Source organism: Mixophyes fleayi, chromosome 1, assembly GCF_038048845.1.
Source record: "Mixophyes fleayi isolate aMixFle1 chromosome 1, aMixFle1.hap1, whole genome shotgun sequence".
Taxonomy (NCBI): domain Eukaryota; kingdom Metazoa; phylum Chordata; class Amphibia; order Anura; family Limnodynastidae; genus Mixophyes; species Mixophyes fleayi.
In genome coordinates, this window is record NC_134402.1 from 435,621,809 (window position 1) to 435,637,584 (window position 15,776).

Here is a 15,776-nt window from a genome sequence, read left to right on the forward strand (position 1 = left end):
AATGTATATAGCACCAATCATATTATGTAGCACTATACAGAGAATAGATATACATATTTAAAACACAACAATAAGATAAATCAACCTTTGTGGGTTTGTTGTGTATTGTATTGAATATTTAAAGATGGAAGTGTATAATGGGTAAGTGCCGATTTCTGCATGTCGCTGAAAATCGTCGAGTTTGCAGTGAAAATTTAAAGCGACGATGGCTTTAAAGGCATTGCCGCTTTAAATTTTCACTGCAAACTCGCCGATTTTCAGCAACTTGCAAAAATCTGTACTCCATACATTTACCCCTAGGAATGAGTAGCTAGTCTCAATGTTGTGAATAAAGATTAAACTGCCACGGTGGATCAGCCGGGAAACCTCACATGCAGGGAAAATATCAATTTACATATTTTAAATAGCGATGATTACCATTCATTTTAAGCACTTACATGTCTGCACATTCTTTCTCTACCTCGGATGTGCCTGTTATGTCTTTAGGTTCATTTTTTATCTCTGTGATTGTTATGATTTTCCATTGAAATTGTACTTATTTATTGGTACTTGTACGAATGGTACTCCCATTGTTTGTCATTTATTCATTTGTTATTATGTTCACTTGTATCCATATACTTTATATGCTGACTGCCTGGTGCGGCAGCATTTTCAGCACCTTATAAATATTGTTGACCGCGATGATGATAAATATAATGTTTGATTGACTATGGAAATATTGTGGCCAAGTTCTATGGGTTCTCTACTGACATTTATTTATGTTTTTACATTTACCCAGTTCAGGTTGAAATTTTAGTTTTTACTCATGTTATGACGCCTGTTGAATGTGCATTGATTTTAACTGAGAAATTCTAAAATGTTCAATTATGTGGGAATAAACACGTACAGCTCTGTTGTCTATTTCTCCATCCTTTCACTACTGAATTATGTAAAGAAGAAAATAACTTAACTAGCATTGGAAATGAAACCTTACAGTATGTAATGTTCGTTTCAGTGTTCAACGTCCTGTGGAGACGGGATTCAGCAAAGGACTGTTCAGTGCGTTGACACAGATAATAACACAACTGTAAACCATAGCCATTGTGAAAAGGAGCCAAAACCTCAAGAATCTAAAAACTGCAATACCCAGGAGTGCACTAAAAGCACAGGTAAGTCACACCGAGGGCCATTCATGACAGCTAAGTTCTGTGCAAGGTGTGTATCTTTATTTGCAGTCTTGCTTTCAGATATATCTATGTAAATGTGCATTATCTTGTGACCATCAGAGTGTGGGTTGTGTCTATGTGCATACAATGTCAGTGCAAATGGGCTAAATACCAAAGTGGAAGTTGCTTAATCAATTTATAGACTCATAGCAGGTGCTTGAAAGGGTGGGGTTATCCTAAAAGGAACAAACACACAAAAAATTCCCTCAGCACACTGCTATAGCCAGCAAAAGACCTGCCATTTCTACTGTAGATAAAGATGCAAAAGTCTTAGTTGCACACATTTGCAAATGTATGTTAAAGACAATAACATACATTTGCAAATGTGTGCAACTAAGACTTTTGCATTTTTATCTGCAGTAGAAATGGCAAATTGGCTAAATGTAAGCAATGAGATAAAGCCATCCATTTAAGCAACTTTCCCAAAATACTTTTGCTTAATTTCTCATTTCACCCTGACAAAGGAGAAAATAACTGAAACAACACCAGAGTGTTGCCCATTCAACTTCCTTTTAGTTCATCCAAACACCATTTTTCCAAACCCATAATTCAGAGTACGGACTTTTACATGGCAACAGATGAAACCACGTCCACCTGGTGATATTCTCTAGTAGAGTGCAACTAACCTTTATTACCTTTTGAAAATCATATGTTGTACTGTACATAAGATCCATTCAACAGGACCCAATCAGTTTTCCATGCTGGTTATATTACAACAGATGAAAAATGTTGCAGCATCGTATGGATTTTGAAAATGCACAAAAGGTCAATATAAAATTTGGTAAAGATTAGATGGACAAGGCAGCCCTGAGCAATTTAGGACATCTGATCTACACACACTAATTGGATATGCCTGATGTCGTTTATGAGATCCCTCCATATTACAGTTCATTAAAGCAAATGATATATTAGTATAAGGGTGAAAGTTTCGGCACTGTGTTAATCCTGTAAGATGCAACAAGACAAGGGGCCTGATTGATTAAAGATCTTAACTTGAAAAACTTCTTATTTCAGTCTCCTGGATAAAACCATGTTACAATGCAAGGGGTGCAAATTAGTATTCTGTTTTGCACATAAGTTAAATACTGACTGTTTTTTCATGTAGCACACAAATACTTGATAGCTTATTTATACACTGAAATTTAAAATTGATATTTGTGTGCTATATGAAAAAACAGTCAGTATTTAACTTATGTGCAAAACAGAATACTAATTTGCACCCCTTGAATTGTAACATGGTTTTATCCAGGAGACTGAAATAAGAAGTTTCTCAAGTTAAGATCCTTAATGAATCAGGCCCAAGAACACTAAAGTTTACACAAAATGTATTTGAGTTCCAAATTCACACCATCCAGTCAGAGAAACAAAATATATACATTTTTTTACCTATTTTTTAGCCTTCTTATTTATCTTCATCATTATTTTTTTTATACTGAGAATAAAAGTTCATGCAGCACCATCCATAGAATGTTTCAGGCTCAAATTACTCCCACTCCCCTTTCCTCTTAACTGACCCTCTCCTCCTTTTATCTTCCTCCCCTAATAATTTTTCCCTTGGCTCACCTATACCCCACTTTCTTTCTTTTTGTACATAGCTCCCATGTATGTTATCCCCAGTATGAGAGTGCTTGTTTGACTTATAACCACTGTAGGTGAGCTGAACTACATTTAGTGACTGGGAAAGAAATTTCCTTACCCAAAGACACAAGGGGGTAGACACAGAACCAGAACGTCTCTTAATGTCTTTGTTAGAGCTTTTTAAAAGAACTACTAAACCTTAACTTAGCATTGATTTACATAAAAAATCTGATCATAACATATATCAACATCATAGTTCCCATACTTTGACAGAGCTTAAAATGTATTAAACAAAGTTGCGGTTGAAAAAAGAGTGCCGAGCTTGAGCGTAATTCCCCGTATTCAAATATGAATGGAACTCAAGATGTGTTTAGACTTGAATCTGGCTGTAAGTGCGCGCTACCTAAACATTATGTGCTGTATGTTAACAGACACAACAGAGTGCAGGATATGCACAAGCATGTGTGTGATATAAAGTAGGGGTGTGCACCGGCCACTTTTCGTGTTTTGGGTTTTGGGTTCTGATTAGCTTGAGGTTTTGGGTTCTGATTGGTTTTGCCAAAACACCCCACTAAAGGTTTTGGTTCTGATTTTTTGGGTTTTGAGTTCTGATTTTTTTTTATAAAAGCATAAAAAGTGCTAAAATCCAGTTTTTTGGTTTTTTTTCACTCCTACGCTATTATTAACCTCAATAACATTCAATAACAATCATTTCCACTAATTTCCAGTCTATTCTGAACACCTCACAATTTTGTTATTAGTACAAAAAATTGCACTGCGGTAACTGCATGTCTAAGCTAAGCGACACAAGTGGGCGGCACAAACACGTGGCCCATCTAGGAGTGGCACTGCAGTGGCAGACAGGAAGGCAGTTTGAAAAACTAGGCCCCAAAGAGCACATAATGGCGAAAAAAAGAGGTGCAAGATGGAATTGTCCTTGGGCCCTCCCACCCACCCTTATGTTGTTGAAATAGGACATGCACACTTTAACAAACCAATCATTTCAGCAACAGGGCCTACCAAACAACTGGGGCTGAAATTATTGGTTTGTTTGGGCCCCCACACAAAAAAAACTATTCATCTCTCCCTGTACAAACTAAACTGGCTCTACTGAGGCAAGATGTCGTCCTTATCCTCATCCTCTGATTCCTCGCCCCCTTCAGTGTGTACTTCCTCATCCTCACACATTATCAATTCGTCCCCGCTGGACTCCACAATCACAGGTCCCTCTGTAGTCTCTGGAGGCCAGTGCTGGTCTTAATTGAAGAATTGATAATTCATTTTTATGAACATCATCTTCTCAATGTTTTGCGGAAGCAACCTCCTTTGCCGCTCACTGACCAGATTCCCCGCTGCACTAAAAACTCTTTCAGGAGTACACACTGGAGGGGAGACAACTCAGGTAAAATAGAGCCAGTTTGTACAGGGGCTTCCAAACTGCCTTTTTTTCCTGCCAGTAAGAATAAGGACTGTCTGACATGTCTACTTGGATGGTGTCAGCAAAGTAATCCTCCACCATTTTTTCAATGGTGACAGCATCCAATGCAGCGACAGTAGACATGTCTGCAATGGTTGGCAGGTCCTTCAGTCCGGACCAGATGTTCTCAGCATCCCCGCCAGCGGGTCGTTTATGAAATCTCAGCTGTTTCCTCACAGCCGCAGGTGTGGAAGAAAATGAAGGAGGAGCTGTTGGCATGTCACGGTCCTCTTCAGAGGACAATCTCCTGACCAGCAGGTCTTTGCACCGCTGTAGACTTGTGTCCGCCGGAAACAGAGACACAACATACGCTTTAAACCGAGGATCGAGCACGGTGGCCAGAATGTATTCCTCTGACTTTAAAAGAGTGACCAGCCTCGGATCCTGGCAAAGCATACGAAGGGCTTCATCCACAAGAGCTACATGCTTTGTGGAATCGCAATGCTTTAACAGCTCCTCCCTCACTTTTTCCAGCTGCTTCTGCAACAGCCTGATCAGGGGAATCACCTGACTCAAGCTGGCAGTGTCAGAATTGACTTCTCGTGTGGCAAATTCAAACGGCTGGAGAACCTTGCACAACACGGAAATCAGTCTCCACTGCGCTTGACTCAGGCGCATCCCCACTCCTATGCCTATGTCGTAGGTGGCTGTGTAGGCTTGAATGGCCTTTTGCTGCTCCTCCATCCTCTGCAGCATATAGAGGGGGGAGTTCCAGAGCATCACAACCTCTTGTTTGAGGTGATTATTAATAATCAATAATATTTCTGGACTGCAGGAACAGTGAACGTAGTCTAATATCGAAGTAATAATATTTCTGGACTGCAGGAACTGTGAACGTAGTTTAATATTGCAGTAATAATATTTCTGGACTGCAGGAACAGTGAACGTAGTTTAATATCGAAGTAATAATATTTCTGGACTGCAGGAACAGTGAACGTAGTTTAATATCGAAGTAATAATATTTCTGGACTGCAGGAACAGTGAACGTAGTTTAATATCGAAGTAATAATATTTCTGGACTGCAGGAACAGTGAACTTAGTTTAATATTGCAGTAGAAATATTTCTGGACTGCAGGAACAGTGAACGTAGTTAAATATCGCAGTACTAATATTTCTGGACTGCAGGAACAGTGAACATAGTTAGATATTGCAGTAGAAATTTTTTTATACTTTTTTTACAAATTTTTTATAATTTTTTTTTATTATTTTTGTATAATTTTTTTAGAATTTTTTTATAACAATGGACTTAGCAGGACAGAGCACAGGACACAGCACCACTGGACTCAGCAGGACTGAGCACAGGACACAGCACCACTGGAATCAGCAGGACAGAGCACTGGACAAAGCACCACTGGACTCAGCAGGACAGAGCACAGGACAAAGCACCACTGGACTCAGCAGGACAGAGCACAGGACAAAGCACCACTGGACTCAGCAGGACAGAGGAGAAGGACACAGCACCACTAAAAACCCAACCTCACGCTACCCTGATCAATGCCCGACTGAAGATGGCGGCGGCAAGCGGGGAATTTATAGAATCCAAGTATCGCAAGATCCGACGGCGGGATTTGGAGTCAGAGCCTCGTTTTCACTGTTTCTCCCCGCCGGAAATACCCGAACAGTGCGGATCCGAGGGCGATCCGAGCACTGCAATAATCCGAGCCCGCTCATCCTGAATATAAAGTCACATCAGAATGCTTTAAAAAAAAAAATAATTATAAAATATAAATGTGTTTTTTGTAAAATAAAACACCTTATTTTTTTATATTCTATACATAAATCAGGATCTTAAAGCGTACTATATATATAATGCAATTTTATTAGAGATCTGCACTGACCTTCGTGTTTTGGAAGTGGCTTTGGTTCTAAAACATCTTTGTGTATGTATTTGTATTCGTGTACCAATGTATTGCTGTTGACCCTCTCCAATGTATTGCTGCTGACCCTCTCCAATGTGTTGCTGTTGACCCTCTCCAATGTATTGCTGCTGACCCTGTCCAATGTGTTGCTGCTGACCCTCTCCAATGTATTGCTGCTGACCCTGTCCAATGTACTGCTGCTATCCCTCTCCAATGTGTTGCTGCTGACCCTCTCCAATGTATTGCTGCTGACCCTCTCCAATGTATTGCTGCTGACCCTCTCCAATGTATTGCTGCTGACCCTCTCCAATGTGTTGCTGCTGACCCTCACCAATGTGTTGCTGCTTACCCTCTCCAATGTATTGCTGCTGACCCTCTCCAATGTGTTGCTGTTGACCTTTCCAATGTATTGCTGCTGACCCTCTCCAATGTGTTGCTGTTGACCCTCTCCAATGTGTTGCTGCTGACCCTCTCCAATGTGTTGCTGCTGACCCGCTCCAATGTGTTGCTGTTGACCCTCTCCAATGTGTTGCTGCTGAACCTCTCCAATGTGTTGCTGCTGACCCGCTCCAATGTAATGCTGCTGACCCTCTTCAATGTATTGCTGTTGACCATGTCTTATGTGTCACACATGCTGTATAACAGTTACCTACTTGGTGTATGTTCTTTTTTTTAAATGAAAATGTAATTGATGTAGGCATCTTTGATAAGGGTAATGATAACATTGTCATTTGTCACCATTGAGGAAGATGACAAGTGACCACGGTTAACCAAAGGCCCATGATTCATTTGTCAACATCCCTATCTAGCCTCCAGTTTAACAACTTAAATGTTGGCTTTGGTGTGGGCCAAAACAAAACAAGTATTTTAGACACAAAAGTGACAGTCCCTGTACCTATGCTTGGTTTGTTAAACTATGTGCATGTCCTTTTCAACAAATGGGTGGTCCCAAGGACAATGCCATCTTGACTTGCACCATTTAACATTGTATCCTCTCATCATCTTTTTTTTTTTGTAAATATCTTTATTTTTACACTTTATACAAAGGAAAAACATCATTGAAGAGCATTCAACATACAGAAAAAAGAAAAACAGTATTACAGAAATATAACTTCCCCAATATAACTTGTAAAGTGAGTGAAACGTAACAAAGTGGGTTTTTAATGATATTATGAGATAAGTAAGAAAAAGACAAAAGAAAGAAAAAAGGTTGGGAAAAAGTTTTTGGGAGGTGAGGGAAAGGAAGAAATGTTGGAGAAGGGGGGGGGGTGTAGGGGTGGAGAGTAGCCATGATTACTCACTTACCTATTGCAGGGGAGCCATGTGGGCTATACCATGTGTCCATGTCTCACAAAATTTAGGGAGCGAGTCGTTAAGGAGGGCTGTAATACACTCCATGGATGAAATGTGCCATTACTTGTTTATCAATTTGGGTTTGGTAGGGAGAAGAGGTTTTTTTCATGCTCGGGCTATTAATAATTTGCAGGCTTGACTAATTTGAAGTTGGGTCCACTGACTTACTTATGGAGGAAAACATGTTTATTGAGTAAAAATACTGCAGGGTCTCTGGGAAAGTGAACAGCTGTAAGTTGATAGAGAAGGGTCAGTACAATATTCCTAAGTGATAGAATAATGGGACATGTACAGGTGAGTATCTTGCCCACCCTCTCATCATCTTTTAAATGTCTACTAATGCCGCTCTCCATAGTTGAGGTCTTATGTCCACTCTCATCTTAATGAAGGATTTTGTAACTCTGTCATCTTTGCATTTGCTTTCTCCAATCCAATTTAAAAAAAATAATGAATCAGTCTATATGGTTCTCTAACTCCATCACATCAAATCATCAGCCATCATACTGTCCTCTTATGTTCTCAGAATGTGGATTTTCAATTGCGTTGTCTTGTCAAGACAGATTTTTTGGCAGCCAAATCAACATCATTGTCAATTACACATACGTACTTATGTACGTTTCCCTAATTTTTTAGTGCCTCTTACTTGCACATGTTCTCTGCTATCTAGTGGCACCATATGTGTTGTTTTTAATACAAAATCAATACTGTTGCAGTCATCACTATCAGTCGGCACTTCCACCGGTCCTGTAGCTGGTGCAAATTAAACAGCTAAAACAATTGTACTTACAAGAAAACCAGGATTTGAATCAGCTGCATCAGCATCAGAAGAACCTTGGCACACCCTTTCTGTACATTTCCTACATCAGTCCACCACTTTACACTAGCGATGCTCAGGCTCGGTTCCCCGAGGACCGAACACATCTGAACTTAGCAGATACGAGTACCGAGCTTATCGGTGTCACGGACGCGTCATTCTGGTGCAATTCTTCGAGCCCCGCCCCCACACACCCACCTGACCCCCGGACCTCCCGGGACTTAACCTGCCAATGTTGGCAACTATGGTTCAGATATGAATTGCATCAAATTGCGTTCATTGCTATAAGTTCTGATTCGGGGCATGTGCACAACAAATTCACGCAAACAGACTTACGTCTGAACATGAATTAGGATCTATATATCTACTTCTTGTTGGTGCCTTTGTAAAGGACTGATGGCTGGCGCCTCAGAAGATTCCACAGGCCCAGAGGCATGGTAGAGAGGCAAAGGTCCCCCCCGTTTTTTCCCAAGATTCTCCTGAAGCCTTCTAGTACATATTTTGCAGGCTTTTGCTACTTGTTGCTGTGTCTAACTGTCTCTGCATGCTTCTAGTACAGTCTGGGGCTCTAGTGAGCAGCCTGGGGCTGTAGTTTGCAGTTTGTCCACTCCAAAATGTCCGACACAATTTACATTGAACCTCCCAGAGGCAGTCTGGGAGATGTAGTTTTTCTAAATGAATGTATGCGGTAATATAGCTGTGATTTACAGGGTATGACACATTCATTGTATATTTACTTATGCTGGGCACTCATGTTAGGTAAGTATTTATTATAGGCGGAGATTGTATTTTTATGCGGGCAAAAATAAATTATTACTTCTTAATACACCACTGGGGCATTCAATATGTATATACCTACTATAGAGCAATATCTATTTTTTTTTGTTATAGGGGGAGACTTGTGGCACTACAATTAAGTATGCACTTGCATGTGTGTGTGTGCATGGCAAAACTACCCCTCCTGTGTTTCCAATATATTTAGTTTGGATGTACTTCTGATTTTTACATACATATTTTTGAATATTGCTTGTATTGTAGGCTTAGTAACCCTTTAATCACTGTGCCCCTGCTTCTCCAGAGGTATGTTACTAATAGGAAAAAAATACAACACAATAGCTCAAGAGAAAAAGCCGAATCAATAAAGTAACTCTAAATCACTTTGCAATTCCACCAGTTGTTCCGTATGCTGAGTTTGATGAGCTACCGTTCAGCTCCAAAGCTACAGCATACCATTAAAGTCAATCACTCTCATTCAAACCTTGTAGGATATTCCTTTTTTTTTTAACATATTTTACTTCTGAAATGCGGTGCACATTATGGATTTCTGCGTTGGTGTATAGGGTGTGGATCAATACCCATCTATCGTCATTTACAGCAGTTACTGAAGTTAGCCTGGAATATTAACAGTATGATTTGCTTTAATGTGAATCGTTGCTTCATGCATAGAATTTCTATAGTATTTTATCAGCAGCATGAGGAGTTCCTATTTTATTTCATAAACAGGGCAGTTGTCTCCAGACGTACGACCGTTTGCGTAGCGAATCTCTCGTAATTTTGTACTGAGCATGCCCAGGAATCAAACTTACGCACCTGCACACATGTAGACGAAATTTATGGCTTATGACTTGAGAGGTGGAACAGGACAGGGAAAGGGAAGACTAAAATAGGCCATGTACAGTAAGGACTTGTTCACGAAGTTATGGCTAATTCCATACTTGCATACTTTTAGGCACTGAGTTCCGGGAGATCCCGGACAGGGGGTGCGATTAGAGGGCGGGAGGGTGCAGGGTGCGGTCAATCGCGTCATTTTGGCCCCGCATCGAAAGTGATGTTTTGATGCGGGGGCGGGGCCAAAATGACGCAATTCACCGCAAATCGCATTATTTTGGCCTGGTATTTGCCGGATGCGGGAGGCTTGTCCGCTCTCCCAGCAGTCCGGGAAACCGTCCCGTTTTTCGGGATTCTCCCGGACATTCCGGGAGAGTTGGCAAGTATGACTAATTCAAATCCTTATGTGTATATCATAAGCATGGCTGCCATCAGAAACTGTGGGGCCCAGTACAAATTAATCTGGCAGCCCCCCCCATCTCCCTCTTCGCTGTACATGCCCATTCCCTCTTCACTCTACATGCCCCCCATCCTCATCACAGTACGTACATTACAGACTTACAGAAAATTAAATTAAAAATAAAAATAGATTTACAAATAAAAATTATATAATTTAAAAAGAAAAATACATTTGATTTTAAATGTAAAATAGAAATAAAAATCAATATATATATGTAATATGTAAAATTAATATGTAAAATTAAATAGAAATAAACTAAATATAGGATATATTGGAGAAATATATATATAAAAAGAGCAATTCGTTTTTTTTTATGGCTTATCTTCAGACTTCAGTGGTGCCCAGTGGTGTTTCCGCATGTAGCAGCGGACAAACGTCTTCTGCTTCTGGTGCTTGGAACCCAAAAGCCGAACTTCCTGTTTCATGTGGAACGCACAAGCACCGGTGCGTTCCTCTGTCTCAATGGCCAGCTGATTTGTTTGTATATTTGCTAGGGGACCCGCCGTAGGGGGTGTGCAGAGTAAATTAGTACTTTATCAGGGAGGAGGGTTTGGTTGTCCGGGCAGTCCAGGGGGCCGCTCACAACCGTACCTGCAGTACCCCCCTGATTGCGGCCCTAATCGTAAGTACGTTTATTTTCAGCCGTATCTATTGCACCTGCTACAAATGCTGTATGATAGTGATGACTGACATTGAAAAGTTATTTATTTAGTTAGTTATTTAAAAATAATAGATGAAATTAAAAAATAAACCTCAAATATATGGATCATATTGAAAAATGATAGTTAACTTTGTTATTTTTCTTATATATTTAGCAGTTGTTATTTTACTGTATGTTCATATTAAAGTTATGATTTGAATTAATTGTAAATACACATGTAGTAAACATAGTGCACATGCTTTGATTTCAATACGGGGGAACTACGTCCAATTTGCATTCTGATTCAAATAAGGCCATATGTGTACAGTCCAATGATGCATCATTTGTTTATACATAGTGGAGGTCATTTAGTAAAGGTACAGTTTATAACCAGCTTTGGTCTAGTTGTGCACCCCTTCTTGCAAATGTGCTCCTAGATTTCCGCTAAAGGATATAGGTTTCCTGGACAAGATGGTTATGAAGGACCAGACGTTGGCACAGTCAGAGGAGTTGGGTGGACTTCTTGGCAAAGTACTGAACACATTCACCTAGGTGGCAGTCCTTGGGTCTCATTCTATAATTTTATTGGGACTAATTTTAGAGCTTTTACATTGCACTTCTGCCAAGAAATGTATTTGTCAACTTGAGAGCACTCAAATATGAACTAGTTTAGCAGATACGCAGATATATACTAGCACACAAGTGGGAGTCCGATGTAAGCAAGGTTGGTACACAAAGCATTCAGACATAAGCCAATTGGCACAAAATGCTGGTAGTCTGAATGTTGTATGGTCGAGTTTCTCGGGATATCTTCAGTACAATTCTCTCAGTAATTGAAAATGGATTTGGGAATCAGTAGAGAAACATGAAAAACTGGGTCAACCTTCATGGTGTCTAGGAGCTCAAGTCAGAAGGTGACTGGACTGTCCTGTGCAAAAATTTCAACGAGGGCCACAAATTGTTCACTTATCTTTGGGGAAGGCATGCTTGGATTTTCAGTAGAGAGTCACATTTCCCCAAGCCAATCTTAAAAACTGGTGCAGCTTTACAGTGCTTGTCAACAGTATGGTAATAATAATCTCTTTTTAATACCTTATTTGTAGTGACTCCAGTTTATCGGTAACAGAAGACTTTCTTAGAAAATTAGGGAGGAGGATTGGATGATGCTTCAAATTAGCATAAAACGTACTTTGTTTTATGTATGTTAATGTAGGAGAACCCAGTCATCTTGCAGATGACAAATGTAACTGTGCAGATATTGTTTTAGTGTATGATTACTGAGTTCTGTCTGACTGTTGGATTGTGGATTAGAAGCAATTATTAAATTAATATTAACATTGCTTCTAAAACAGCAAGTTAAATTGCACTCCCCGGTCAGAAACCCCACCAATGCTTCCCTGTTTCTTAGGAATATGCAATAAAACATGTTACTTATTCGTCATTTAACAAATTTGAGTAAAGGTTTCTATAGTCAGAACAAGATACTCTTAGAATGTTGCTGCTGTCTGTCCTATGGTACTGTGCAACTTCTTAATGAAGAATTCCAGACATTATGTAAATTTTAATCCTGCCCTTCATTAGTAGCGCCACAGAAGTCTCACGCCAGGACCCCATGCTGTAGGAGATACTCGACTCCACCGTGCCTATAATGACAGTCAGGATCATTTTCAATATGAGCTGTCAGAAAGAGCCTAATTGGACAGACGCCTTACCTCATGTGTGACTCTCCATAGTCTTCCATCATAACTTGGTTCTATCTTAACATTATAAATCTTTATTGCTTTGTAAATGTAATATGATATGTATCTGTAATAGAAGTATGTGTGCGTGAAGCTGTTTATTACATTGCTAGAAGTGTGTATAGAAATGCACTTCTCTGATGAAGTACAACAAGCAGGTGCAAAATGTGTCCCATTAAAAGTAAAGGACAAGACCCAGTCTCCTCCAGGTCAGGGCTGATACATGCCAAGGGCTAGATTTACTAAACTGGGGGTTTGAAAAAGTGGAGATGTTGCCTATAGCAACCAATAACATTCTAGCTATCATTTATTTAGTGCATTCTACAAAATGACAACTAGAATCTGATTGGTTGCTATATGGCTGGATGGTAAGCGACAGAGCAATGACACAAATACACAGCAGTTCCTAGCACATCTAGGACGCATTGGCACACGGCAGTGGCAGAAAAGAAAAATGGGGGTCCGACCTCCCTCCTACCCCCCGCTTTGTTGAATCTTAAAATTCCAAAACTCACGAGATCCGATGATGTAACGTTGACGTTTTTCCTCGTTTTCAAATCCAAGGGCGCGCGACAGTGCCAAGCCGGCTCGGCTCGGTGCTCGGATCTACCAAGTTCGGGTATGTTCGGTTCTCGGGGAACTAAGCCTGAGCATCTCTAATAAAAAATATATAAAACTATATGTCACTCACCGGACCGTGAGTGCCTCTTCTCGGACATTTAGGAACCGTGGCCGTCCTCCATCCTGAGGGTCTGCGCATGCGCAGCCCTTTCCAAACCTTCAGTGTATGTTCCTTTAACTTAATTGGCAGATCAGGCAACCTCCCTATATTAAGCACCTGTGGTCAACACCACGTTGCCTGATCTTGGAGTCTCATTCCCTATGAGTCTCTGAAGGTGTTCCTGTGTTTCCTCGTTATTCAGCCCTGCTGATTCCTGTGGTTTCCAAACCACTTCTACCTCTGTGGTTTCCAAACCACTTCTACTCCTGTGGTTCCCATACCACTTCTACCATCAACTATATCATCGTGACTGTGAGCCGATTCCTATCCGCTGCCTCCGTGCACTTCAGTCTCCTATTCACTTCCATTCACCTGTTCCTGATTGTGACTGCCAGCTGATTCCTATCCGCTGCCTCCGTGCACTTCAGTCTCCTATTCACTTCCATTCACCTGTTCCTGATTGTGACTGCCAGCTGATTCCTATCCGCTGCCTCCGTGCACTACAGTCTTCATCCTGCAACTCGTCTGTGTTTCATCATCGTGACTGCTGCTGATTCTTATCCGCTGCCTCTGTGCACTACAGTCTTCAACCTGCAACTCGTCTGTGTTTCATCATCGTGACTGCTGCTGATTCCTATCCGCTGCCTCCGTGCACTACAGTCTTCAACCTGCAACCCGTTTGTGTTTCATTGTGACTGTTTGGCTGATTCCTATCCGCTGCCTCTGGGCGCTTCAGTCTTCAGTTCTTGTCAACTCTCCCGTGTTTCCCTGAGTCTACTGCCTATGGTGCTACCCGCTATTCTCCGTGATCAACAGTTCCAGTTCAACTCTGCTCTCCTGTGTCCCATCGTTACTGCACCTGCTGGTTGCTATTGGCTACCTCCGTGTTCCCGCAGAGACCCGCTGTTACTACTCCTCAGCGCGACTTATTCATCTACTGCTGATCCGCTCTCCACGCTTTCCTGTGTTTCCCTGCTGGTCTACCTACCTGTGCGCTGCACCTACTAGACCACCGCTTCACCCATCCAGGGACTTCGCATCCTGCCGGCCTCCTGCCGTTCAGGTATCTCTGCACTCCTGTCTGACTGCCTTCTCCTGAACCACGGTATGCCTGCTTCTCATTGACTGTGCTGTGTATTGCATACCTTGCTGGACTGTGTTGGTTCTCCTCTGGAGTGTGCTATCCGCTGAGTCTATTGCCATCATTGACTGTGTTAACTTATGCTGGACTACTTCAAGAGACTTTTCTATATTGGCAGTATTGCTCAGTTATCTATACATTAATATTGTGCATATTACTGTGGTTCAAAGTCAAGGTGCCCGTGTATATCTTGTGTTGCAGTTTCTCCCCGTGCACCTCCTCACATATATATTCAGTGGTACAACTTGCTGAAGGCAGACCACTGATCCCTGTTTCCAGTATCACCTGTTCCATTATCCTCTCACATAGCAGTGGTACAACTTGCTATCGCAGACCACTGACTACCCGGATACCTCCACTTGGATTCCATTCCTTCACTCAGACAGCGGTACAACTTGCTACCCGCAGACCGCTGACTCTCATCACTCCCTCGTTTCTGTTGGACATTCCTCCTCACTATAGCAGTGGTACAACTTGCTACCGCAGACCACTGACTACTTTCACGTGTCCTTTGTCCATACAGTTCCTCGTGTATTACCACTTCCATATTGCCAGTGCTGCTAGTCATAGACTTTCCTGAGCATCTCATCAGCTGCTATTTCCTGTTCCGTGATCACCCTGCTACCAGAGTACCATATTACCACCTATACTGCTCTGGTAAGCCTATCACCTGGTGATCCCTGGGTAAAGACTCCTAGTGCCCGTGACAGTAAGATCAGGCCATGACAGACCCAGATACGGAACCTACCGCTAAAGAGATGCTGCAGCATCTGGTCAGCCGTGTGGAGCAACAGGATGCTCGCCAACAGCTGTTAGTTCAATGTTACCAATCGTTAACCTCCCAAGGAACATCTGGACAGACTGTTACAGCTAATATTGAAGCTCCTGTGCTTTCCTCCGTTTCCCCAGTGCCATCCCAGGTGTCTACAGCTCCTACGCTTCACCTGCCTACTCCGTCAAAATATGACGGGGACCCCAAAACTTGTAGAGGTTTCCTTAACCAATGTTCAGTCCATTTTGAACTCCAACCTCAAAATTTTTCTACCCATCGTTCCAGAGTGGCCTATCTTATCTCATTGTTTTCCGGACAAGCCCTGGCTTGGGCCTCCCCTCTGTGGGAAAGAAACGATCCAATTCTACAAGATAGTGCCAAATTCATTTCCACGTTCCGAAGTGTGTTC

General features: G+C 41.5%; 1 protein-coding gene across 1 annotated transcript in view; it reads left to right on the plus strand.

Moving 5' to 3' along the window:
- The window catches only part of ADAMTS12 (ADAM metallopeptidase with thrombospondin type 1 motif 12), a 461,827-nt gene that overhangs the window by 421,092 nt on the left and 24,959 nt on the right, over nucleotides 1-15,776 (plus strand). Inside the window, exon 23 of the mRNA XM_075214451.1 lies at nucleotides 995-1,148. Coding sequence (XP_075070552.1) covers nucleotides 995-1,148 — 154 coding nt within the window. The remainder of the gene's footprint in view (nucleotides 1-994; nucleotides 1,149-15,776) is intronic.